The 19,319-nt window shown below is 37.6% G+C and overlaps 1 protein-coding gene across 5 annotated transcripts in view; it reads right to left on the bottom strand.

Moving 5' to 3' along the window:
* Nucleotides 1-1,767: 1,767 nt before the first annotated feature.
* Nucleotides 1,768-19,319, bottom strand: part of CTNND2 (catenin delta 2) — a 642,859-nt gene continuing 625,307 nt past the window's right edge. For all 5 annotated transcript variants that reach the window (XM_084509612.1, XM_084509610.1, XM_084509611.1 and 2 more), the window contains 4 exons: nt 17,395-17,521; nt 13,070-13,201; nt 5,806-5,879; nt 1,768-2,966 (listed from right to left, as the gene is read on the bottom strand). In XM_084509612.1, coding sequence (XP_084365738.1) covers nt 2,706-2,966; nt 5,806-5,879; nt 13,070-13,201; nt 17,395-17,521 — 594 coding nt within the window. In that variant the 3' untranslated portion in view covers nt 1,768-2,705. The remainder of the gene's footprint in view (nt 2,967-5,805; nt 5,880-13,069; nt 13,202-17,394; nt 17,522-19,319) is intronic.

Genomic DNA, 19,319 nt, shown 5'->3' with positions numbered 1-19,319 from the left:
AGTGAACATTATTAGTTGGAGCACTTGCCACTACAGAAGAATGGAAACGAAAGAACACAAACTATAGACAAAAGGTATTTTATGCCACTTCATCAGTCCAAAACGTCTCACTTGAGCAATGGTCAACGTTTGACTCTAACTAATTTCTAAGAGGAGCTGCAAGGGGGCAATATGGCATTTAAGTAGTTTGAAGAATGGAAATATAATCCAGTTTACAGTAACGTTCTGTCTAAAGGACTTTAAACAGAACCATGGGTCCCTTCGGCCTTTTTGCAATCCTGCATCTGAAGAACTGCACAAATCTGGTGGTTATTAGGCAGGCAAGAAGAACTTCAAGTTGCGAGTGACATTCTTTATTAAAAAAAAGTTTTTATACTGAAAATGTGCTTTGTTCAAAAGAGCACTGCAAATGTCACTTATTAAAATCAATGTAATAAATAAAATATAAACAACCTGTGTCCAAAACTATGAATAATATTTTCATCTACCTCACTATACATCTGGCCCACTGTGCCCCTCCCACCCACCCTTTTTTAAACGATTTAAAAATTTTTTTGCATGCGATTTTTTCCCCCTGTTTACTACAAAGAGCAGATAAGGTTACATATCGTACACCGGGAAAAGCTGCCAAAAAAGATTAAACTATAGTCCTAGATTACCAAAAACCAATTCTACATCACAACACCTGCCTGCATGAACTACTCGGTCTGCATCCTACAGAGCAGGCAATGATTTGCAAGAGACTTCTTCCCCCGCACACAGCCAGAAGTGTGCCAGGTGATGTTGAGACTATTACAATGACTAATCACAGAAATGTTTGCAACCTAAAACAAATTCCTTAATTGTAATTTAAGCAATTTACAACTACTCCTTTTGTGTTGGATCTTATTCTGTGGAAACTGTATGCCAAACTCTTGGCTGAATCAAAGAAATGCTAGATGATGATTATTTATTTTTAAGTTCCCAAGAGCTAAGATTAGTATGCTAGCTCTTCTGGTCTCTTAGCCTAGTTTCCTTTCCTTTTGTTTGTTTGTTTGTTTGTTTGTTTTTTAATTCTGTTGCTTACTTTTTTTTTCTTTTTTTTTTTTTTTTTTTAAATTTTATATTTTTTAGGGTTTTATTTTAAATGCACAGAAATGGCCAGTATCTTTCATATTTGAGGAATGCATTTTGGGTGTTGGGTTTTCTTTTTGGTATGGGTTAAAATAAATGATTGTCCAAATGGTTCAGGAGTTGGACCCTTCTGTAGCCTGAAGAGTTAGGAGACTCCAGACTTTAGTCTGTTGGGTCTTTGTTTTCCATTCCCTCAGGGAGATGGCAAGATCAAACTCTCTTCCTTGAGTGCTTGCTGGTTGGTGGCTGGAGAGTAATGAAATTTCTTTCCCCAAGAAAAGATCAAGAGATGCTATTTTAAAGGAAATGGCACCTAAGGGTGAAGGACTCATTGAAAAACATCCTACAACCCCTTCCTTTGTGAGTATGTGGCCTAACAATTTTGAATTACTATCAATGGTTAATAAAGTGAGTAAGAGAAAGCACATACTGGAGTTTCCACTGTTAAAAAAAAAAAAAAAAAAAAATCAAACAAAAACTGAAATTTGAACAAGGAAAACATTGGATGAAAATAGGTCTTACACCACACAAACGCACACGCTCAAACACATACACACACACACACAGAATACTATGCATACGTGGACACACACGAGTAAGAATGTATATTTGTATGATAGATTCCTGGAAATAGACATTCTTAGCAAATATGGATGACAGATCAATTGTAATTTATTTTCTTTTAACACTGTATCATCATAAAGAAAACTGGTATAAATGAAAAAAATCTATTTCAAATATCTACATCTAAAATTTTAGGCAGTGAAAAAGCACTTTGTTGACAAGGAGTGTGGAATGATGAATGTTAATTGTCAGAAACTGCTGAATGCCTTTTTTTTTAGTTGCCACAAACAAATTCACATATCAGAACGAACAATACTGCTAAATATTCCTTTTTTTTTTTTTCTTTTTTTTCTTTTTTCTTTTTTTTTGTTAAAACGCACCGGGGAGAAGAAAACAAAAAACTGGAAATTCATACATCTTTCAAAATTTGAAATTGAAGCAATATTTAGAACCATAGATGAAGAAACACTGTGGCATTGGTGTAATATACACAATGCACTTGTTTTTTTTATCTGTAATGTACATCAAATACTTTACAACAATGCATTAACAAAAGGCAAGAAACATCTTGCTGTACAGAGGAAACCCCAAATGCAACTTGAAGCCTAGATTCACAATGAATGAGGATATTAAACAAAGTGTGAGAAGCTGTTCCCCATAAAGTATGTACGCTGCTCAGTTACTTGTGCTTAACTCTTAACCCACATCCACTGTCATGTTCTCCCTACTTCCTTCAGCCACATTCAACACACAGCACCGAACTTTAGACTCTACAGGCCAACAGTAAAGTTGTCCCACACGTAAAATATATATATGTGTATATATATATATATTTCTTTCTAATTACTCCCAGGTTTAGCTTTCATTTCTTTTAGCCTTCTAAAAAAAATCTCTTATTTTTTTTCCTTACTGGTTATCTGGGCCTTCCTACGGAACAGGCTTTAACAAACTAAATTTGCAGGAAAAAAAATGTCTTGTGGTATGCATGCACATGCACAGTTCCTGGAGCTTTTGTATCTGCCCAAGTCTCAAACCCAGGAGTCGGGAGAGGCTGGATAGTGGCTTGTTTCATAGTTAAGTTCACTATAGGGACGAGCAGCTGAATAGAAGTCGACGTAGTTGCCAGTTGACTTTAGTCCCAGGTGCATGTTGTATTCACTTGCAGGTGGGCGATGATGCACTTGGTCCTCAAAGAAGGACTCATCATAGTTTCTGGTTGAATTCTGAAACGGCTGATATGGTTCGTAATCTTTTCTGCTGGGCTCCTGTGGAACTGGCTGTGTTGAAACCTGAAAGATAGCAACGCCCGCAGGTTGTTAGATGCAAGATGTTGTTGTAGGCAACAAGAGGGAAGAAGGAGCAAATCTCATTCTGTTTGTCATGCTGGAAATAGAAAGTTGTGCATTGTCTTAACCTCTGCCCCAAAGCAGTGCTTGGTAGTCAATTAATTCCACAGCTCTGCCTTGTCAGTACATTCTTTACATTTTCATTTATTATTTTATATTACTGCTGCTAACAGATGCTGCTGCTTTATTTCAAAAGTAATTCAGATCTGTATCTGAGCAGTGTAGCTCACAGTAACTTTAGTAAATATAATCTGTATATATGGCTTTCTGACTACTTCACAGCTCTACAATGCAAACATTGTTGGCCAAAACTCAGCCTTGAAGAATCTGACTGGAAGCGATACACACTCCAAAGATGTTAAACATTTTGCAGCTTCCTGTGCCACAGGTGAGATTGAGTAGCAGCATATTGTTAAGAACCAAGTAATAGTCTTTGGGGCACTGACATGAGAACATTTCAAACTAAGTGCCCTGAAATGTGTTCTTCTGCTGCTGTTAAGTTGAACCAATTTCTTACCACTGCCTCAGCGCTTCACGTTGACAATCTTGTGTTGTTGCAATGTTCCAGCAAGTTGCCTTGAGGTTGAAGTATTTATGATACACAGAAAAAAAAATCTCATGCAGTCCTCTAACCTAAGTAAGCCATAAAGTTTTTTTCAGACAGCCCTAGTGAGACTCTGCTTTTATACTTGGGGCTTAATGAAAATCTGAAGTTTATAAGCATTTACTAAGTGTCTTTGTGACAGCAAAATGACACAGACTTCCAGTCTTCAGATGGTGTCTTTTCCAATGAGCCACCACTGGGAATATCGATGCTCCAACATCAGTGTTAGAAGAGTTTCTGCAGAACCTGCTGACTATGCACAAGCTCGTAAAGCTCCTTCAAGAAGAGAGGAACAGTGGCACTGCTGGATACCATGATTCTACAATATTCTTTGAAAGTGTCTGTATTGGACTCTATGCACAGAATGCAAAAGGCAGTCAGTGTCCACTGCCTTTAACAGTCCCTCAAGTGATCTTACAACACTGGGCACAATATTAGAATGGCAACAGGAAGCATAACAACCTCCTGAAGATTTCTATTTCATCTCACTCCACATGTTCAAACAAAGGTGCTTCATTTTGGACACAGAAGAAAAATTCTATACTAAATAATGTATTCATAAGCCAAAAAGATAGAGCTGGTTGATTTTTTGAGTAGAAAATAGTGGACTGAGTTAGTACTTTTTAATTTTGCTGGTTAAACACATTATTTCTGATGGGTCAATTGTAAACTTGACATTTCATTGAGACAGCCAAGTGGGAAAAGGTGGAAAAGCACCCTTTTTTGGGCTCTCACTCCAAAAATCAGATTAGTTCATTCATGACTGAAGCTACATTGCAGCAGCTGTTAAAATATACCCTTACTTCCTCTAAGTACTGTGTTGGTTAGAAGGGCTTTATCTTTTTAAAGGCAATAAAAGCAGAAACACCTCCATGCACTAAAGTGGCTCACACAAACAAAGGATATGGTACACCGCACGAAATCCTGTCTTAGGAGCAAAACCAATAAAGGGAAAATGGGGGCACAGAATATCAGAAACTCTCCTCACTATAAGTTTGTGGATTGAAACTGAAATATCATTCATTGAAACTGAAATTTCAGGTAATCTAGTAAAAATTTTCGGGGAAACTTTTTTTTATCAATTCTACTAAATATTCCTTTACTTGTCTGATGTTAGCAATCATTTAAAATGCTTGTCTGAAATGTTTTTTGGCCTTATATCTCTATTTGAAAAATGCTGCAACTTTTGCACATTGCATAAGGAAGCTATGAAAACATTAAGGAATTGTGGTAATTAAGTGTAAAGTAGCATTAGGTATAAAAATGAAACAAAAGCCTATGACTGCAGAAAATGTTTTCTAGGGACTGAGGAAATACTGTACTGGAAATATATGGCCATATGAATGAAATACATGTCAATATTGTGACAGCTCTTTTTCTCTTTCTGTGAGGTTGTGTTAGCTTGGCACCCATGCTGCCAGTTACGCTTTTCAAATGCCCTACTTTTCCAGACATACTTTTTGCTTTCTGGTTTTCAGGGACAGGGCATTTTAGAAGCTCAACGTTCCTGACTGAATGGTTTGGATGTATACACATTAGTTGTGGAGTGGCAAAATGACAAACCTGAGGGCATAAGTACACACGTAAGTACATAAGTGTATACACATAATTACAGTGCATATGCCTCTCTAAGAGATAGAGGAAAGTGCCTTTTCCAAGCCTGTTCAATACTTGAGTTTCTTCCAGAACGACTAAGCCTCTGACTCATGCGGTGCCAGCAGTAATGCTGAACGTCATGATGGATACACCCAAGTAATGAGATGCCAAGTTCACTGGCATGGGACATCACGAGGTATTTGACAAAGCAGAAGTGCCCATTATGTTAGTTTGGCTTTTAGACTATGCATCACAAACCCAGAACTTTAAAGGCATTCAGGTCTCAAGCCTGTCTTGATTTCATTAAGAGTTACCAGCCTTAATACCTTAGCTAATTTTGCGCATATGCTGTCATAACCCATTGGAAACCCATTTTTGAAACTTGGGCTGAAATTTTGCATTAGCATAAAGGATATAATTTGCCTGCAGCCAGTGGAATTGCTAGCAGTTGGTCAAGCAGATGATTCATTTATTCTATCTAGATTTTTTTTATCCTTGTGATATTTTTGGTAGTTTCCATTTGAAAATGTGACATTGGTGTCTTGCCGTCTAGAACAGTAACATTTTAGTCTCCCCGCTTACCTGGTTATGTTTGATATCTTCAGCAGGTGCACCGTAAGAATTCCTGTACAAAGTTGAGATGCCAGTGCTCTGAGCTGGAGAGAGAAAAGAGGAAGGAAAAGCAGTTTTACCAAACATACCTCTTTGGTCTCAAAATGAGTTGTTAAGGCTTTATTTAATACTTACATAGTGCCCATTTCGCATGCACAAACATTTTTAAAAGTGTTTGCAATCTTCCATTTTCTCTCCCTCTCACTAAATAGTCTTAATCTTTGATTTGTAGTACATGCATGTACATGGTGTACACTTATTAATGGTTACTGGCACTATGTCATGTTCATACCAGTCTTCTGCACTTCACACAAAAATCAACAAAATAATTTCATATACAGCTAGCATTCAGTAATATATTCCAGATTATACATATGATTTTGTATCACACATAGGCTAAACAGGTAGCAGTTGCAAGTAATGAAATTAAGAAATATTTATCTCCTTTCAGGTCAGTTGAATGATGTTATACCAAATCTTATCCTACAGTGCTTTTGCTATATTGTGAACTCATTCTTGGGAAAACTGACTAAATACAACTGAAAAAATGAGTTATGCAAAAATGTAATAAGCAGTTACACCAAAGAGATCTGGCCAAGATAGTCTCAAATCCATAAACTGCTGTCACTTTCTTTTCAGATGTCCTACTACTAAAACACATGGACAAAATTGAGCTAAGAGTTTGAAATCAGAAGTAACTCTAAGGAAAAAGACAACATCATCATACTGCTTTGCAAAAAATATATTGCCCATCCTGCTCCCACTCACCCCCCCCCCCCCAAAAAAAAAAAAAAAAAGAAAAAGGCAAGGGTTTTTCCTTCAAGGCTTTAACCTTTACTGATGAACTGATGATCCTGATTTGGGTATCTGGCTGAAGCTCAGCCTGCTGGTAGAACCAGAAGCATTGCATGCATTTCTCTTATTTGAAATAATATGAATAATACGAAGGAAAGATGTGTGGCTGCTGCACAATATTCTTACTGGATTCGTGTTATTAACTTCCCAGATATTTGAACCAATGTTTTGATGATATAATCATGACTCTCATTATAAAAGCATGTGCCTGAAAGAGAATTTTAGAAGTAGCTGTGAATCAGTCCCCACAGGAACTGAAACACGTTGCCCATTCAACTTCTCTCAGGTCTCTGTGCAATGGTATAAAGCCCGGAGGCACCAAAAGATGCTTTTAGTACCTTTGCAACTCAAAACTTTGAGGGCAAGGACTGAGCAGCAGAGCTGAAAGCTGGCTGTGGGACCCATGCTAGTCACGTCACTAAGAGCCACCGTTACTGAAGAAGTAACCACTCCTTCTTCCCTTTGCAACCTGCTAGCATGGACCCCAGCAGGCAGAACTGCCTCCATCCTTCTTCCCCCAGCTACTACACCCTCTGTGGAAAAAAGAAAGAATGGAATGGTTGATCATCAAAGTCGACTGTGAAATGCCAATTCTGATCTTCACATCTGCCACAGGTATCGTGCTGAAGGTACAATTTTTGACAGAGCTTGATGCACAGTCTCCTGTTGTCACTTTACAGATCTCAGGTGGTGCTCTTGAAGTTCTCCACTATGGTCTTGAAACGGGATGAAGACAGGGCTTATATAGTCAGGTGATGAGATTTAACAACTAGGGGGAAGAAAAACAACACATTTTTTTTCACTTGATGACCATGAGCTAATAGGGGTGAAAAAACCTCTTGGTTCTTCATGTGCTGGATGCAGTTTCTAAGACAGATGACAGTTCTGTGTAGGAAATGTTGCAGAGCCCCACAGGTCTCTGAGTAGTGCAAAGGGATCCTTTCTGTGAAAGTGGGAAGTAAATGAGCTCTGGTAACAGACAACGGTTGGTCTTTTTGGTGGGAGGTACTCTCAATTTTGCATGTGTGCCATCAGGTGGTAACAGATGGTAGTGATGCCTGCTTGAGTAGTTTATCTTATTGCCATAGATGTTAGCACTGAAGGGTTGATCTACAAAGGTTCTCTCTGTTCAGGCTGCATTTTGTCACCAAGCTTGATTGATGTGTGAGACTTGACAGTTATTTTGGTGTTTTTTATGAATTACAGCTGCATCCTCTGCTCTAGTGTTTGAAACTCGCCCTCCTGAAGACAGCGTTTGGTATTAGAGGAGCCTGCATCAGCATTACTGTCTACGGTGCTCCTTATGCCTGCGTGGCTCTCAGCAGTGCCAGTGCCAGACCCTTCTGTGATACCAGTTTTTTTTATGCTGGCTTTATGAATTCTTTGCTTGCTCCATGGAGTGCTACAAGAAGCTGGCTTGAACAAAATGGAAGCGATACTCAGTGTGTTGGACTCTCATTAACAGGGAAGGGCTTCTTGTAACCATTTTCGTTTCATGCAGATAAATCTCAAGCAAGACTTAAGCTTCATGCATGCAAGTTTTCAGGCAGGCAGGACTGAAAATATTTGATCTGGAGAGGACAATACTATTCATAATTGTTTGCTGTCAGGAAAAGAAGAGGCGCAACACCTGAGGGTTTTATGGAGAATCTGATGAAAAATAGTAGATTGGTAACATGCTAGTTTACATAGTATTCCCACAGGCAATCAGAAAGACTTCAAGGAGTATCATGACCGTTCCATCTTTTTAAAGGTAAATAAAAGGGCACTAGGATCCTGTATGCCCCTAACAGCTATGATTATTAAAAAACAGAAACAGTTCAGAGTTGGTGCATATCTGTCCAACACAGTACTGTGAAATATGTTGTATTTGTCACATGCTAGATTGAAGACTTGCAGTCTCACAGATCACAGATTCTGCGATGGAAAAAAATGGGTAGTCTGTGTATAAAAATAGCTGCAAGGTCTGCACTACTGATTTCACTGCAGTCACATGAATGCAAATCCACAAATTCAAAATGCAAGCAAATTGTGGTATTCTTTTTGTAATGCGATAAAAGGGAATACAATGACACATTAAATGCTTGGAAATGAATGCCAAGAGTTCACAGACAAGAAATCTTGGCTTTGTCTAGCTGCGAGGCTGAGATAATTCTGTTTCTGGAGGATATGTAAGTCGAGCAATGTAGCTGCCAGTAACGCATGCCACCCCGCTCCAGTACCTGCTTCTGAGCACGCAGGCAGCACTCCTGGGAACTCCATTCCCCCTCTGCCATGCCTCAGTGAGCAGCTGACTCTTGCTGTCCAAAAGAAGGGGGCAAATATAAAAGAAAGAAGGGAGAGAATGAGCCAGGTATTGGGGTGATTAGTAACTGATAATTGATGTTACATGGATGGGTGTCATCACGGAAAAATTATCAGAGAGAATTAATGGAACAATCTTATTTTTTAAAATGTGGCAGGAGAAGGGAAAGGGGTACAAGGAGCAGGAGATGGAGATTTTCCAGCAGCCATGCTTCCTTACAGAGATGTAAGAATCTTCACTGCAGATGAAATGATTCCAGAATTGATGAGTGTGGGCGTGTGTATTTTATGTAGCATATAAACATCAGCGCCATATAAACATCAGTACAAGATAGTACTGAGAGGTACATCTTACTGGAAAAAATTGTGATGGTTCTAAAGTGAGTACTATGATCAACCTGCAGCACTCGGTGGTTGCGTTGTATAAAAAACAGAGAAAAATGCCTTATTTTTTAATTTTCTTCATTCAGTTTTAAAGGTGATATTGATTTAAAAAAAATAGCTTCCCACAGAAGTCTTCACAGCTGATGACAACTTTGAAAATTACGTCAGTCAATGGTTTATGTGACAAAGTTATCATTGACCAAAGCCCTCCCCGTATATCTCAGTCACTTGGCTCATGGTTTAACATTCAACTTTCAGTTCCTAAAAGTATTCATTCAGAACAGATTTACAGACACTTTCAAATAATAAGGTACTAACCTTTTACACTCACAAACACAGACTGATAGTAAGAAAGGAAAGATCAACTGGGCAGCTAGTTATCCTCTGCCAGGATTGCATAGCCTGCTTTTTTTACTGCCATCAGCAGGACCCCATTTTCTAAAATTTATTTCAAGACAGTAAAGGCAAATGCTTCTGTGCCTCACAAATATCATCTAACAGAGATCATTGCCTGTCATTACCACCACCACCTTCTCGTGTGGTGAAAGGGCACGACAAAGATTACAGTGTACTGTGGTTTCTTAAAGTAGTAATAACTTCAAGTAACCCAAGCATCTCTATCTACTATAACAGACTGTGGCTGTTTGTGTTTAGACAGTGCAGGGACTTATAAGTAAGCTGAAATGAGAAAAGTACAGATGATAGATTACTGATAAGCAAAAGAATAAACTAATCAGGAGTTTCTGCTGGTGGAAGTGAAGATACAGGAGGCAGACTGTGATGCACATATTAGTTCAGTAAGGGATTTAATAAAGTGAAAGAAACTTTGCAGTAGAGTCCCATGATAGTATACAGTAAGCTTATCTTCTTTGTTCTAAAGGAGAGCACCAAGGCATAAATAACGTTATCACCTTCATTTACAGTTCCTGTGTTTTTTTTAAAGGACTATAATAGTTTTTGTCTTAAAAATATACTTTAGGTGATAAAATTTTATTATTGGTTATTATTTTCTACAGAAAAGAGAAGATGGATTGTAAATATACAAGGCATCATAAACCTGCAAAGTGAAGAGGGCAATGAGAACTTTGATATTGTTCCTCTATTTTTTAGCTGTCCTTGTGAAATCAATATAAGTTATCATTTTCAGCCAAACTGTTTACTTCATAGATTCTCCATTTTTTCCCAGAGGTTTCCTGACAACTCTCCACAATGGCAAGAAGCCAACATTTCTACTTCAAAAATCCATCAAAAAACCTTCAGTTCAGTCCCAGCCAAGAGGTCATAAAATTTTTGAACTATAAACTGAGAAGAGCTTTGGAGAAGAGCATGGAGACAGGTGTGGATAAATTGGGACTACATCTGTAGCTCTACACTCTCTGTAAATCCATAAGTCAAGGAAAGCTTTGTGTAATACATCAGCTTGGCACAAAACACAGGAGCAGCTCAAAATATGTATACGCCAGGTGGAACTTGAAAAAACATTTATCTAAGTCCCATAGGCTCTGTGGATGTATGAGCTGCAGTGCATTATTTGATGCACAAAATGAAATACAGGCATTAGAATAAACTTGCTACATGAACTTGCATTAGACTAGAGAAGTAAAGCCAAAATGCCTCACAATTAAAACCACAAATACTGTATTTTATATTGTTCTTTAATGAAATATTTATTGTTTAATTAACTACAGATACATTATACAAATTTCATGTCCAATGTTGAAAAGCAGGTCTCCTTCTGTTATTTTCTTCTGTTCTTAAAATAGTGCTTAATTTGAGCCCAGACCAAACAAGCAGAGATTTGGTGATCTATCTGAAAGAGAGAGCAAGTGATTTGTTAATTCCATATCCATTCATACAATGTCTATACAAGATTTTGAAATATTATAGAACTTTTCAATTTGTTTTTGATACTCCTCACTGAGCTCAGTAACTGAAAAATAATGGATAGTCGAGCATGATGCTGAGAGCCTTGAGTTTTCTTATTAAGAGCCAACCCAAAAGATCAATAAGAACAGATAAAATACAAACACATATTAAAGGAAAACAGGATGCAAAAATCAAAGTAGAGCAAAGGTTGCTGGGGAAGTACAGACCTCAGGCTCCTAAAATTATATAGAAAGAGAAAGGAAATAAAGGAGAACGTAAGTACTACAGTAAAGGACAAAATGAAAAGGGTTGGGGAAAAAGAAATCAATAATGTTTTGAAGTAGGAAGAGACATGAAAGAATAAGTTACTATCTGCAAGGAAGCACAGAATTTCCATGCAAAAACCCTTTCTTGAAAACATTCTAATATAATCTGGTTATCTAATTTGCAGACAGAGCTAAAATGAAATACTAATGCTTCTGCCTTTTCAGCTGCTGTTCTTACTCCTTAGATTCCCTCTACCCTCTACCCGGATCCTTGAAAAAGCAATGAAAAAAAAATTAAGTCTTGTCCTCACAATTACACAAGTAATGACCACTGACGTGTTTATAGTAGTGTTTTGTGTAGTAACTACGAAACACACAAAATGTTATAGATACATTAAATACAGTACCTTGACAGAACTTTCTGCAATTCCATGTAGTATCCTGCAGAGGCGATTCAAGACACTCATCGTTTCTGTGGTTTCCGTATGTTCTTGACTGTCATTTCTCTTCCTCTGACTTTTACTGTCTTGCTAATTAATGTTCTGTTTTGCATTTTGACACAAGTTCAAAGCCTGGCCTTTAGATTTTGATTACACAACGGTGTGTAGCAAAGAAGAAGCTGTATGAGTCATATCATGTCTTGAAAGCAGACACTGTAGCATGGAGGGCTTGACACTAATCAGCACAGTACTTGTGTCCCTGTGAGCTTAGGACCACCCATTCTGGCATTCTCTGAGCAAAACCTATGCAGGGGGAGGGGGAAAATTTAACAGGCAGAAAGTGCAGAATAACTCCTCGCTGGAATTTTTTACTTGCACCAAGGTAACATTTGGTGGAGAAGACACCATGATGCTCATCGCTGTGTAAATATAGTAAAATGCTCAACAACAAAGGTTATGGAAGTCTGTGCAACAGTGATTTTGCAGAGAATTAAAGAAGAGATGCTGTACTAGACAAGAGTCAACATTTTGTAATTACTGAAATGCTAACAAGTTAATGAGCTCACTAGGAGAGAAAGGCCTTCACTAAAACCTGCAATAGATGCCGTAACACACACCACGAACATTTTGTGCATTTAAATCACCCTAGCTAGGAAAGAAACAGGGACAGACTTTACAAACTGCTGCTGAATCTCCTAGGAATAGGTGACATGTAAAAACATCTAACTGGTCCCAGAAAGCCAATCCCAGCAAAAGACAGACATTAGGGATCACCACAAGTGCTAAACCATTGTCATGCTTACAGAAACAGCACTAATTAATATAAGGTGGATTTACCCACTTCCTTCTGAAAAGAAAACACAATTAAAAAGAAGTGTACAAGTGTTTTTAAAGCCTTTTCTGTTATAAAAAATCACGGTCTTCACAAGTCATTTTTGCAAAGCATTGTATCATTAAGATCAAATACTTCTTCAGTTGTATTTCTCAAGGTTGCTAGAACTTTGGAATCAGCCAAAGCAGGTTAACTCTGTTCTACATTACAATAAACTCAGACAACCCTATAAAAGCAGCCGTCTATCACAGCTGATTTTTACATATGCTATGTAATTATAATCTCACCTGTCATGGTGTCTTTCCTAGAAGTGTGTTCTCCCTTATTTCCATGGTAAGTGGCGTTTGTTCCAGTTGATTCATAGTCTGTTTTCCTTTCTTTTAGGCTGATCATTTCCCGGGGTGAGGCTGGGGCACTTGCTAGATCATAAAAATGGATTTATTTTTTCTCGCCACATATCACTGAATGTACTGTTTAAAGTAAACATTTTAGTAACGTATGTATTTGCTAGCAGATTAATGTCAAGCTGTTTGAAGAAACACCTCCATGTTATGAAAGAAAAGAAAACGTGCTGTTATTTCAAATACACTACAAATGTTTTAATACGATTATTAACTCCAAATATCATTTTCACCTTTTTTTTTTACTTACACCCATCATCTAAGGTGATCATTAAGAAAAAGTACAGTAATAATAGTTTTTTTTTTTCCCTTTTAGCTTTTCAGACTCTAATGTGTCAAAACTTTCTGGTATATGTACTTTTGCTTTTCTTCTCAAAATGGTCAATTAATTAACTTTCAACTGAGTAGAAAAAAAATATAAAAGGAGAAAAGCCCTTATAAAATGGATTCCTCCCTTCTCTGTTGAAGATAAACAAGCCCATGAAATAGTTCTAAAGGGAATGGGAAGAAAAGAAAGATATTTTTTTTCATAGAAAACATGTAGGAAAGAATCCCTAACACTTAAAGGTAAGTCTAATAATTTCTCTGTCACTATCTATGTAGGAACAGTTGACATTAAAACACTATTTCTTTCATCATGTGCTGGGAAACTCTGCAAGTGTTTAGAAGCTGAGACTGCTGAAAGAAGGAGGTTGGGGGGGAATGTTATGGAAAAAATTGGCTCATACGATTGTTCCGCAATTGACTCTGAGTGAATAAGACTGACTGTCAGTCAGTAAGAAAGAGGCTAACTGAAACTCTTGCTACAGCTAAAAGCAGGGAAGTGCCAGGTGACTTGTAGTGCCAGGTTTGTATGTGATTTTAATGCACTGGAGAATGTGAGGGTGGCGCTGATCACAAAGACTCACAGCTTGTGATGCTTAGACAGGAAAAGGGGAAAAAAGCAGGGACAAAAATAATGGATTGCAAGTGAACTGACTTCACTGATTTAGGTGTTGGGAGATACCATGTGGTTTCCCTGTTGTGGAGGGAATGGGAGGGGAGGGAGTACAAGGTGAGCATCCCAGAGCCTAGTAAAGGCATAGTGGTAGAAAAATAGATAGACTGCTGGTGCGTATTTCCACACCTTCCCCAGCTGCCACCCAGACATTCAATATATGTTAAAATAGTCTCCAAAGCAATAGCAATGTCATTTAAAAATAAATAAATAAATGAATACATACGTACATAAATAAATAAGAAATGTCTTCCAGCATCTCTAAACAATGTTATAATTTTTAGTTAAGGAGCAGGGAAGCCTTCCTTGCACAGTGATGCTGAATTCTGTTCAAATTGGTTCTGCTGGCCCTAGCCTCTGAATTTGCAGAGCAAATATGGGACAGATAGCTTTTATTATGGAGGTATTAAAACTGGGGATTGCTTTTAAGTTGCTTGTCAATACTGATGTAATTCTAAAGATGATAAAGGCAGCAAACATGAAGATATGAAGAAACGTGACATTAAGTTACCATATCATCTAATGGAGACTTGACTCCCACAGGGGACAAAACAGAATGCATACCTTGAAAAGGTAACTAACACTTGGATGCATTTTGTTTCACGTACTCTGGTAACACTTTGAAGTATTCCAGTGTTTTGAATACAACTGACTGATAAGAACAAAACCATCTCTCTCTGTTCCCTGTAGAAATTATACCTTTCCTCTCATGTTAGAACAATTGCCTTTTGGCAAGTGTTAAAATCCAGAATTGCCTTCCTCCAGAGTTTTTATTGGAAGCAGAGATATATCGAGTAGTCGACATATTGAGAAGTAACATCAAGACTTTCTCCTCTTATTCTTAAAGTACAAAAAATAGACAGAGCTTTCTACACTACTTACAAGTACTGTATCACCAAGTCCTCGAGATGGATGGGACATTATGGGTTCATTTACTTCAAACATTTACCCCAAGGTAGGATACACTATACCAAAATAATTATTGACAGACTTTTGTCTACAACTACAGATCTCTGATGACAGAGACCACATAACTGCTCCAAGCAGTTTATTACAGTGTTTTGTTTTCCTACCATTAGAAAATGTTCGATGTCTGGCTAACCTGACTCCTTGCTTCTCATTATTTTAATTCGTCTGCTATGAAAGTAGAGAAAGTTCACACCATGCCTCTTTGCAGCTGCCTGTTACACGTTTGAAGACTTGGTGTGTACCTCTTCTCGCTGCCCTCATCTCGTCTCTGTTCTTTGAGTTAAACAATTACAGCCCATTCAGTGTGTCCTCATATCCCAATTTCTCCATTTCCTGATTTATGTTTGCAACTGACAAAACCCCCTAAATCATTTCTAATGCACTTTCATCTAGCTAGATATTCCCCTTAGAACTTATTTGTAAATGATTGGATCTTTGTTTCCCTTTGGGCAGTTATCTCCAATGTCTCAGGACAACTCTGAATTCTAACGATGCCCTCCAGGGTAGGTGACCCTTTCCCAGGTTTACGTCACCTGCCAAGTTAACTGGCACCCTTTGTGTATTACCAGGGTCATTACTAAAAACATTGCAGAGTCCTGGACTCAAGACAAACCTCCAAAGAAAGCACACTTCCATTTAGCAAAGCATCACACCTATTCTTTAAGAACAGTTTTCAGTCTGTTTTGTGTTGCCATGTTTTCTGGACTGTTTGCAAACTTGACCTAGCTTGCCTATAAAAATCACACGTGAAGTAGTTTCACTGATTACTGTAGATTTCATTTACTGGCTATTCCTTTCCACAAAGCCTTGTGACTATGCTGTGGAAGAAATTCAGGTGGAATTATAAGAAGAAATCCTATTGAATCAATGCTTGGATTTGATATGGGTACTACCAGACAGTAACTTGTACTACAACATAGAAGTAGATACTCCTAAGCAGCATTTATGTTCCTATAGTCTCTGAGGTGTTCAGATTGTGATTACTTTCTCCAACAGTTTTCTAGAACATGAATCTGAGCTGACTGCTCTGTAATCGCATGGGCTCCTCTTCCTTCAGAAACAGCCACTATGTTTGTCCTTTGCTAGCCTTCAGATGACTCCTCAGAGCAGTAAGATTCATAAGAAATATTTTTTGAAGTGTGTTCTATAAGCATCAGAAGTGAGGAGATAGTCCTGGGCAGAGATAGAACTAAGGTCTCAGGGCCAGACATTTCAAGTGCCTTGCACTTGTCAAAATGAGATTTTGAACAAAAAAGGCAAAGAAGAAAAAAAAAAAAAGGAATTCCTTGCAGACCGACTTGTGTAATGACAGTCAATAGCAGCTCTCACGGGGCTGTACTTCTGGACACTTCAAATTTCCTCAGTGGTTGCTCTGCAGGACTAAGACACCACCGATAGATACTTAAAACTATTTTCTTAAAAAAAACATCTACTGCATGATGCTAATGGCAATAATTGGTTTGGCCTATTTTAATTCTAAATTCTTAGTATACCTATGGAATGGCAGCATTTGATTGAGCAAGTAGTAAAATTGTTTTACTCTGTTTACCTTAAAGGAATTTCATTGCAAATGATTTTATCTAACCAAGATACGTTTTACCTTAGAATAAGATGATGAAAAAATGCTCGTATTTCTGAACAGAAAAGTGAATTAACATGGAGGTGTAAGTTGCCATACTTACATTAATTCCTTGCAGGGATTGTACAGAATTAATGATAGCTGGTCTAAATTTGTCATCAATATTACATGAAGACCTGTAGTCAACCTTTTATTAAGCTTGCATATGCATGTGTATGTACACTTATATACACATACACACATTCACATATAATCAGAATAAAAGCTGACATAAATCATGTGGATCTTTCAAATTCTGCCAAGTGTACAGAGCAGTCATAAACAGCTTAATGGTTGTCATGACTAGCAAATAGAGTAGCAGAGTTTCCTCATGCTAACAATACTCAACCTGAGATTAATCTCAATCAGGAAAACACTGCATAGTAATTCATAAGAAAAAGTTAAGTAATATTCTTTCTGCTGTAGAACTTGGCACATTGTCATGCAAGAAAAAAAATAAAAATCATTCCTGCTTTGAATGGATAGTTCAGGTAAGAGTAAATAATGCATTTTGTGCGCTTTCATCATTCTTAACAGATCTGCATGCCAGTGACATTGCTTAATAGAGAAAAATGACAGTGATGGATTATTTCTGTCTTTACTTCAGCCCTGGAAGCCTGCACTTACCTGAGCGGTTGTTAGGAGACATGCGCACGGGAGAGATGGAGGGCGTGCGTGATGAAGAGTATGGTCTTTGCCGATCCCTTTCTATTGTTGAAGATGAGGCTACAAAGTGATACTGTGACCATCCGTCCTGCAACATCAAACATTGTGACAGCAGTCAGCAAATTCGCCATACAGTTCTTGGCATTAAGTAGAGAGTATTTTCCTCTACTTTTTTTTTTTTTTTAAACTACTTATATACAAGTAGATTACTATCTTTTTCCTGCCACTGGGTGGCAAATACTCTTACTGGTGCAGGATTTGATTTGCTGGCTGTACTGAAACACCAGAACAATCAAAATGCAGAAAGTTCTGTAAAGTAACATATTTCGGAAAGATTCATATTATGAAAACACTGAACAATGTTTTAAGTTATTTGTTTAATAGTTCTGTCTTTTTCCTTGCCTCTAGTTTCACATTCTAAATGATCTGAAAATATTCCAAGTCATGAAACTGCCTGTTTTCACAAGGTTTTGCTTTAAATCATTTCTGTCTTATTAGGAAATGGAGGAAGTAGATGGTGAAGCTGCAGGATTATCAAAATTAATGTAACTACTTGGGTATCTGCAGTCTAGTAAAGTACATTAAGTGCCTATTTGTTCAAACTGAGTGAAAAAGAATCTATTCATTTTCCTCATTGCATTTTTCTCCAAGATGCACAGAAAGAAATTGTATGTCTTGTATTTAAGACTGTGGTAATAGTGATGCATTTTAAGAAAAGAAACAAAGTAATAAAAATGTTAGAAACTGCCAGTTTCAAAATAAAAAGGGAGTTTCACATTTCGTTCTTGTATACAACGTCACACCCAATAATTATGAACTTTACATTTTAAAATGGAAACTAAAAATAATATTTTGAAAGTATTGTGAGAACATAAATTGACTTTAGCTAGTGCCCTTAGAAACCACAATATTCCAGATGTCTTAAAGTATTTACAGATTTTAACCACCTTCATCACTGTTTAATATTAAATCTAACTCTGTAAAACAAATTGAGTTTGCCCAGTCTAACACTCAAGATACAGTCTAAAAATGCCTACTTTCTGTTGTGCTCAGTGGAAATTGAGGCAAGCACCTGGCATGGCACTAAACAAAAAGTTGCAGTGAAATACTGTGCTGGATAAAAACCAAAAACATTATATAATATTGCCAACAACAAAAACAAAAAAAAAGCTGGAATTTCACTCTTGCTTACAGAAAAACAACTCTGCTTTGGGGCTGAAAAGGATATTTCCACCATAGGCTGCTCCTGACACCCAGCTGTGACGCCCACCCTCTCCCACCTCTGCCTCGGCACAAGCCATCTCTCCAGCTTTGTGCCTTCCACAGGCACCAGGCTCTCTGAGCTGCAGTAGGGGATGGCTTCAATGCTTCCTTTCCACTAAACTTCTATGAAATGGAACTCAGCAAGAGTGTAACAGGCTTCTCTTTTGAAAACAGCAGGAAGAAAGAAGGCACTTACATTTGGTGCAGAGGGAAATGTTGTAAGTATATTAGGAGAGACAGACTTGACACCTAGCTACAGATTCTGAACGTCTGTACTCCTTACATAATGCATTTGTGTAAACACGGGTATATCTCAGTCATGAGTTTAACAGAAAAAAATGGAGGAGGGAGATATGGGCCATGACTTTTCTAGTGGGATCATTATTTTCCCTAAAATAGGTAGTGAGCATATGTCCACGGGGGTCAGTCATGTTAATGAACTGCATCTTGTATTTCATGACAGTCATGTAAGAAACTATGAGGAAGAAAACTGGTTAATCAATATAAGATAGTAAGAATTCTTGAAAAAGAAACAGCCAATCTTTAATACTGCTTAAGCCAAAAATTTCTATTTCTAATCTTTCATTTCCAACAAGCCACTTTTACACGAGCATTGTCCTCCA

The sequence above is a fragment of the Aythya ferina genome (assembly GCF_964211825.1).
Source record: "Aythya ferina genome assembly, chromosome: 2".
In the NCBI taxonomy this organism is placed as follows: Eukaryota; Metazoa; Chordata; class Aves; order Anseriformes; family Anatidae; genus Aythya; species Aythya ferina.
The sequence above is the reverse complement of the archived record's forward strand: the minus strand, read 5'-3'. Positions and strand labels throughout refer to the sequence as shown.